The sequence below is a fragment of the Palaemon carinicauda genome, chromosome 40 (genome assembly GCF_036898095.1).
Source record: "Palaemon carinicauda isolate YSFRI2023 chromosome 40, ASM3689809v2, whole genome shotgun sequence".
Lineage (NCBI taxonomy): Eukaryota > Metazoa > Arthropoda > Malacostraca > Decapoda > Palaemonidae > Palaemon > Palaemon carinicauda.
Genome location: NC_090764.1, coordinates 34,159,082 through 34,168,312, shown reverse-complemented (window position 1 = coordinate 34,168,312; position 9,231 = coordinate 34,159,082). Strand labels below are relative to the sequence as shown.

At 33.5% G+C, this 9,231-nt stretch overlaps 1 protein-coding gene across 1 annotated transcript; it reads left to right on the top strand.

Annotated features, from left to right (window-relative positions):
* Window positions 1-24: 24 nt before the first annotated feature.
* On the top strand, window positions 25-630 carry LOC137631881 (uncharacterized). Its single transcript, XM_068363886.1, has one exon. It carries the CDS (start codon window positions 25-27, stop codon window positions 628-630), a length of 606 nt encoding a protein of 201 aa, XP_068219987.1.
* Window positions 631-9,231: the final 8,601 nt, after the last annotated feature.

Below are 9,231 nucleotides of genomic sequence, written 5' to 3'. Positions count from 1 at the left end.
AGGGTTTCCTCATGACCCATCAAAATGCAAGACCATAGGTTCAGTGGGGAAGAAAACCATACATGTTGTCAGTGGAGCAAATCGGGAAAGGAAAGTACCACTGTTCTTGCTATGTGTTGTGCAGATGGTACTACTCTTCCTCCTGTAGTGGTATTTAGAGGAAAGCACATGCAAAGTACCTGGAAAAGTACACAAGACATTCCTGGAACACAATATGCTGTTTCCGAAAATGGTTGGATGACAACACCAATCTTCGAGGACATTTTCAAGTATTTCGTAGACGAAACAAAAGACAGGCGTCCTTTACTGTTAATTCTCGATGGCCATATTAGTCATACCTCAATAGCAACTGTTGAATTGGCGAAGAAAGAAAACATATCTATATTAAAACTTCCTGCTCACTGTACTGATGTTCTTCAACCACTTGTTGTTACCTGTTTTGCCCCATTGAAGAATTACAATCAATATGCTTTGAATGATCATGTCAATAAAACAGGAGCTCGAGAACCACTGAGAAAATGTGGTTTTGTAAATATGCTATACTCAGTTTGGGAGAAAGGACTCTCCCCACAGAATATAAAGAAAGGATTCGAGAGTACAGGTATTTATCCCTGCAACGGGGATAAATAAAAAAAATAGGCTGAATCCCCTAAAACTTAAAACTTATGAAAAATGGCTAACAATGGGATCACCAAAGGATGGCAATGGAGAACCACTTTTGGACTCCTTGCATGAGGATACAGCAGAGCACACAGAAAACCCATTTGACCTCATGCATAAGGATCTCTCAGAGCAAAATGAAAACCAGTTAATGCCACTTTCAACTTGTTTCTCTGGAGATTTTACAGAATCCTTAGACACGCTTATACCTACTCCAGTTTGTCCGTCAACTACCCCCACCACAAGACCAACTACTCCTGCTACAAGAGCTTCAACACCTCAGTCAGAAGCATCAACATCAAGCATTAATAAAAGTTATAAGAATGATCCATTCCTTTCGAAATACTCGGACTCTGAGCTGAACAGAATTCTACATTCTTTACCAATTGATGAGCTTTATAAGGAAATTCAGTGACGAGCCCCTCATAATATGCGCTACAGTGTGATTCTACAAGAATCCAATGAGGAAACAACATTAGGGACTGTTATGCAGGCAAGATGGAAGACACCAAATACATCCAAGCCCACACGTCGTCGCATAAATATGAAAGCCCATATCATAACAGGAGTAGAAATCACAAAACAGTTAGAAAATAAAAGCAAATCTAAGTCTAAGAGAAAGTGCAAAATCTCCTCGGACAGTGACTCAGAAGAGGAGGATGACTAACAACCAGTGATGGAACTAGAGGACACAGATGATATGGACGTAGAATCTTCAGTAGAAGAGCACATCCCTGCAGATGAAAACGTTCCTGAAGAAGAATTATTCCAAATGCTAGTGTTAGATGACAGTGCTACAGGAAAATTTTATGCAATTTTTTATTCTACTCCTACAAAGTCTTACTACTGGGGTAAGATTGCCAAGACTTTTGAATATGATGAAAATGAAAGTGTTTCATCTGTAGAAGTGGACTTTTTAAGAAGGAAAAGCATTTCCCCCGACCCAGAAAAACTCATGTGGATGCAACCAATATCTAAAGTTATTCAGATTGTTTCTTCTGAATTTGTAATTTTTGGTCCTACAAATGCAGATATAATAATAGGGAGTTACTTCAAATTTCCCGATAAGCTAGCATTGAGTGCTTTTAGGAAATATTTTTTAAGCTTTGATGGTGAATAATGAGATTGGTGTAAAAACATTGAAAGAAATACCATACATTTCTCATTATGAATTAATGAACTATGTGTTAAGTTATATGAAATAGAAGACATTTTATTTTATTTTACCTTGAGCCACAAGAGGACCTCTAAATTGTCTTAAAATAGCCAAATTGAAGGTATTTTTTTTTACCCCAACTATGTTTTTTCTTACCCCCTTTTTCGGGTAAGAAAAAATACCCTAAAAAAAATCATTAAAAATTTATTTTTACAGGAAATTAAATATAACTGCATGGTAATGTTTCCACATGCTCATCACAATAATTCCACCTTTATTTTTTCTAATCAATGAACATGCAAGCGAGTAAGACATTTTTTTTTTTAATTTTGTTTTTCTTTCCCCCAACTGACTATATATATATATGTATACATATGTATATTTATATGCATGTGTATATGTATGTATAATATGTATATGCTGGATTTCTGGGAATCCGTATGTACGTGCTGGCATCCACTTTAAAGTCCAGAGAATGGGAGAAAGTTTAATTATGCAGTCGCGGAGTTGTCTTAGATGTCTGCTATGTGCTCCAGTAACAACGACCCGTGAGAAAGAATTAAGCAAAAGCTCTGTCTTGATTTATGTTTCTTCATTAATTTTTTTTCTGGATATTAGAGAGTTTAATAAGGCTGAGATTAACGTTCCTTAGAGTTCTCTTGCTTGAGGGTACACTCGAGCATACATGAGGAAGAGAAATAAGATATTTCTCTTCCTCTTGTTATTTTGAAGGTTTTAAAGCTTTTGAATAATAGATTCATTTTAATGCTGTTATCCTTAAGCATCTCTTGTATATTTCCTTATTTTCTTTCCTCACTGCGCTATTCTTTTCTGTTGGGGCCTTTGGGCTTATAGCATCCTGCTTTTCCAACTAGGGCTGTAGTTTAACAAGTAGTAGTAATAATAATAATGATAATAATAATACTAATAATAATAATAATAATAATGATAATAGCATTATAATAATAATAATAATAATAATAATAATAATAATAATAGCATTAATTTGAATAATCATATAAGAGATATACATTTCTAGTGTTTTGAATGTTTCTTTATCATTGAAATTTTTTTTTATTTTTATAATTTTTTTAACTCCTTGCCAAACATTGTTTTTAATATTCTTGTTTTACAGAAAATCGACCCTTGCGGGATCTGTTCATGTACATTTTATTATAAGTTTGTTAAAGGATGTACATTATTTATATTGTTTCCTTCCCTAAAATGCCAACATTCATAACGTATGAAATGTATTCATTTTGAGGATAAATAACATAAATATCTCTTTTTCATAGGATATGATTTATCATTCATTTCATACATCTTAATTTATTTGAGGCTTATTTTACTTTCCATTCATTCAAAATAAATCTGATAAACTATCCTTAATACTTTTATTCATAGAAACATGAATGTCTTTTTTATAGGATATTATCTATTATTCATTTTATACATCCTAATTTATTTGAGGCATATTTTACTTTCCATACATTCAAAATAAAGTTGATAAACTATCCTCAGTAGTTTTATTCATTAGTAACATAAATGTCTTTTTTTATAGGATATGATTTGTCATTCATTTTATACATCCTAGTTTATTTGAGGCCAGTTTTACCTTCTATTCACTCAAAAAATAGCTGTTAAACCATCCACAGTATTTTGATAATTTCTTCGCATAAGAACGGTCTCTAAGCCAGCCAGCCTCTTGTGGCCTTTAGGTTATTTTCCAGATGTCATTTCCTTATGTCCAAGGACTTTCTTACCCCCCCCCCCCTCCCCCCACCCCACCTTCTACCCCCTCTCCCTCCGCCTCTCCCTCTCAACACCAAGCCATAAGTGATACCCCTGTTCCTCAACAGAAGTTTTATTAACCATAATGAAAACAATTACATCCCTTCTGGTCTTTCTTGAAACATTTTTAATTTCTCTCTCTCTCTCTCTCTCTCTCTCTCTCTCTCTCTCTCTCTCTCTCTCTCTCTCTCTCTCTCTCTCTCTCTCTTCAGTACCGTAAGTACATTTTATAATGATATATGAAGATACTTCCGTTTAAGATTGGCTGATTTGGAAAGATCTGAACTATGACATTTACTCAAGTCTTGATTAGTATTAGTTAACTGTATCCGCTAACATCTGATTATACAGTTATCAATCGTTAAGACAGTCCTACAAAATGACTGGTTGACGTTCACGGACACAAATTTACTTAGCGTAGAAAAAGTGAGAGCAGCGTTATTGATACAAATTTTGTGAGAGTATTGAAAACTCCCTAAGTACATTTTGTAATGATATATGAATACACTTACGTTTGAGATTATTTTAGTACCTTAACTACATTTTATAATGGTATATTAAGGCACTTACTTTTAAGATGTTTAGTACCTTAAGTACGTTTTGTAATGGTATATTAAGACACTTACTTTTAAGATGTTTAGTACCTTAAGTACGTTTTGTAATGGTATATTAAGACACTCACTTTTAAGATTATTTTAGTACCTTAAGTACATTTTATAATGGTATATTAAGACACTTACCTTTAAGATTATTTTAGTACCTTAAGTACATTTTGTAATGATATAAGAAGACATTTACGTTTTAGATTATTTTATTACCTTAAGTACATTTTGTAATGATATATGAAGACACTTGCGTTCAAGATTATTTTAGTACCTCAAGTACATTTTGTAATGGTATATTAAGACGCTTACATTTGTATCAACATTATCTAAACCCCCAATTATCTTGTTCGCATAAGTAGTTATTGATTTTAAATGAAAGTAATGGTGCCTCTATGAAATCTTCCTATCTCACCTTATATAAAACTGCCATCAAGATTGAGGTAGTTATATCATTATGACCCTCCTATCACTACTTTAGCAGTAGCAACATCGGCAATAAATGTACTTGTTGATTGTATTCTCTTGAAATGGGATAATTGCAATTCTATCGTCGCCAACACCCCGTGATTTGCAATTCAATTCACTCGTTGTTCCTTGATCAAGACTTTCGCTTCTTGGTTCTTCTGCCGCCATTGTGCAAGACGTCTTTAGTAGAATCCAGCTCCGTAATACTGACATTTTGGATGGAGATGATTATGAACTAGTACAGCGTATGCGACCCGTCAAAAATGATGGCTGAATATTTTAATAGATATGCATGCCAACACGCATATTACAGATTCAACCCTTCCCACCCTTCCTCCTGTTATTATTATTATTATTATTATTATTATTATTATTATTATTATTATTATTATTATTATTAGTATAAAATAATTAGAAATAAATAGCAACCGTAAAAACTATCAATAATAATCAATGGTTATTTTTAAGATTCTTTTGAAAGTTAACAAGTACGAACATATTTAGTAGACATGACCTGATCTCTAATTTGTAGATCAAGCAAAATTATCTGTGGATTTGGTTACTTTGATATAGTAGGGTTTGTATATTTGTCAATGAATAGGCGTAAGTACGAATTATATATATATATATATGTATATATATATATATATATATATATATATATATATATATATATATATATATATATATATATATATATATCTGTGCGTGTGCGTGCGTGTGTGTTTGTTTTTATAATCCGTGCAAATGAATAATCCACGATTCAGCAGGTCAAGTGTGAATGTGGCAGTTGTGTAATGTTTTCTCGTAATCCACCAATCAAAAGAAACGACTGAATTAAAAAAAAAATGAAAAAAAAGAAAAAAAAACTGAAAACCTATAAATCCTTATATTCCAGTAATGTAAAAACAGCTAACAATATTTTCACCCATTAATAACTACAGGTTAATAAAATTCTGAACAGTTTTTCTATCAGTTAAAAAAAAATAAAAAAAAGATTTTGCTGGTAACTTGCAAGATATATTGCAGAAAGTAAGAGTGGAATGGTGTGATGCCTCATTGCAGAGCCAACCAGCGTCAGCTTAGCCACGATATCAATATATGAATGAACACTAATGGAGTCTTATGTAGATAATGTGAGTCATGGAAGAATGTTTATTACTTGTTTATTATCACTATTGATGATAATACTGTTACTGTTGTTATTTCTAACTGCGTTGAACATCATTTCTGTTAAAGGCAAGACTTTTTCAATAATTATTATTATTAGTTATTATTATTATTATTAATATTATTATTGTTGTTGTTGTTGTTGTTGTTGTTGTTATCATCAGTACTATTATTATTATTATAGTTGTTTATGCCTAGCATTATTATTGACAGTAGTAGTAGTAGTAGTAGTAGTAGTAGTAGTAGTGACTAGCTCCTTTATTGCAGCTGTTTGCCCTTGCCTCATTCTTCTGTTCAGCTCTAATTGTCCCAAGAAATCTACTTCCTGTGGGTGATTTGCACATTACCAACCGTCCAGTCTCTCTCTCTCTCTCTCTCCTCTCTCTCTCTCTCTCTCTCTCTCTCTCTCTCTCTCTCTCTCTCTCTCTCAGTTATTCAGAGGACAATCATTTAGTGGCCTGTCCCATTTATGTCAATCACAAAACTCCCATTATTAAGTCCGTCATTCATAAATCTTAAATTCCATTCTTATTTTGTCACAAGTCAGTCATCAATATTCGAGCCGTTTGTAATTCAACAATAGAAGCTTTATATCTTATCATTTTTTTTCCAGTACTTATTTCTTAGGGGATTTCGTAAGAGCCTCAAGCAATGTTTCACCTTCTGTCTTAATCTCTTCCAATCCCCCTCCCCCTCTCCTCTCCCTCTTTCCTCCCCCTCCATACTCTCCCTTCCCCCCTCCCCATTCATGCAGTCATGCAAGATGTTATCCATCACCGATGTTTTTTTTTTTTTTTTTTTTTTTTTTTTTTTTTTTTATTGGGAAAAGAATTCCAGGTCACTTCATCTATATTTTTTTTCTTTTTTATTTTTTTCTGTAACCATACTTGTTTTTATAGCTCAGTAACATTCTGTTTTTGTTTTTATAAAGTATTTTAATTGAAATATGGATAGAGATAGATAGATAGATAGATAGATAGATAGATAGATATATCATTGACCACAACCACACAATTATTTATAAAAGAACACTTGTAGTCCAAATTACAATATATGAATGCAATAAATTTTGTACAATCGTTGAGAGAGAGAAAGAAAAAAAATTAATTAGAGTTAATAAGTTAACTAATTCAAGTCATTCAGTATCATAATGGTTTATACTTTTTCATCAACTTACACATTCATATATTCAATTATATATGAATGCCCTTCTATCGACAAAAGGATTAAATAGTAATTCAAGTTTCATGTTATTTATTTTCGTTCCGTTTCCTCTTGACTGATATCAATTGTCAATGTTAAGGCTCAGATTGGATACATCTTATTAGAGCATTCAATAGTTGTTAGAACTTTTATTACATAATATGATAAGATCAGTCATAATCATGATAATTAGATGAAGTTTTTATTGTAAGAAAGATCGTTTAAGCTTTTGCTCTTTTTTTCAATAGTTATTCTTTGACATTCAATTTTTGCATCCATAACTACGCCCTTGTTTACATAGTTCACGAACCCTCTATATTTTGCTCCATATTTTATTTGTTGTCTGTATTCCAACTATAAGTTTGATCTCCTTGGTTATCAGCAATCATCGTGAAGCTTAATTTAAGAATATTTTCACCCTGGAGGTAGAACAGATATTGACTAATATCTTACAAGAAGTTTTCGATTAATATTCAAGAATATGAATATGTAAGTACGCGGGACCTTGATGGCTGAGGCCAAGATGTTAGTAATTAGGACGTGCGCTTGAAACTAGATGCCAAATTAGAGCTTGCTTGCATTCACGCTAAGTGAGGTCAAAGGGAAATTTCATTTATTATGAGTTATTGCTGAGTGGAGGTTCATTAAATTTGTGAAAAATTCCTAGACTTGTTGTTAATATAAAGTTGTGGGGGGGGGGGGTTAATTGATGACAAGTCTGGGGAAGGATGAAGTGATATTATTATTATTATTATTGTTATTACTACTACTACTACTACTACTACTACTACTACTACTACTTGCTAAGCCCACAACCCTAGTTGGAAAAGCAGGATGCTATAAGCCTAAAGACTCTATCAGGGAAATAACCTAATGAGGACAGGAAGAAGGAAACAGATAGAATACTGTGCCTGGGAACTCTACCCCAAGACAGTAGAGATCATAGTGCAGAGGCTTTGGTACTACCCAAGACTAGAGAACAATGGTTAGATATGAAAATTGAGATGTCTTTCATTATATGAGTTATTTTCTACCCAGAAGTTATTATATCAGGTGGTTAATTGATGCCGAGAGAGAGAGAGAGAGAGAGAGAGAGAGAGGAGAGAGAGAGAGAGAGAGAGAGCCTTCGAGTGCGATGTTCTGGTTAATACAATGCAAAGGGTCACGAGGGGAAAGCTTTCTTCTCTCACCCCGTTGCCCAAACAGACGATTGTGTCCTGTATTGTATAGACTGCGATGTCTCTTATAGTAAATGCCCTGCCACGCCCCCCCTTCTCCACACCATTTCTTCTGCCTCTTAGTTAGCTGAAGTAGAAGGAGGTTGATGGGAATGGTTTAGTACTTCAAAGGGTGGGTCGCTCTTCCTTGCTTCTTTTCTCTTCTGCAGTGTTTGTTTGTAGAGAAGTTGTTCTCATCAAGGTGATTTTGGCTCGCCTCTCTCTCTCTCTCTCTCTCTCTCTCTCTCTCTCTCTCTCTCTCTCTCTCTCTCTCTCACGTCTTTTTGTGAATCAGTGATGGCTACATGGTTGTAAAGAGTGTTTGCTGTCAGTGTAGTTATATTTAGGCTGAAAAACAAGGATAAAAACATTTTCTTTAAGAAGGCATATTTTTAGGATATAAAACCAACACACACACATATATATATATGTACAGTATATATAATAATATATATATATAAATTTATATATATATATATATATATATATATATATATATATATATGTATGTATGTATGTGTTTGCGTATGTGTGTATGTATGTATGTGTTTGCGTATGTATGTATGTATATGCTTGTGTATTTGCGTCCTGTACAACGTAGATACATTTATATGCACTCGCATTTCAAGTTATACAGTGAAAAAAAAACCTGCATCTGTTTGACTAGAATAAGATACTCAAATCTTCATATCTTTTTTTTTAAAGTTATCTAATGATATACAAATACACTTGCTATGACTTGTCATGGCCAAGACCTTTAAATCTAAAGAGAACGAAGTGAAATGCGAGTTAACATCTTGAATATCATATTTCTGTGTCGAACCATCACCGGAATGCCATAATGAAGGCCGTGGAATGTGAGGGCCTTCTCTCTTGTCTCTCTTGTTGGAGCCTTTAAATCTCCTTTGCAGAAATCCTGTCACGAAAAGGAGGAGGAGGAGGAGGTGGAGGTGGAGGTGGAGGT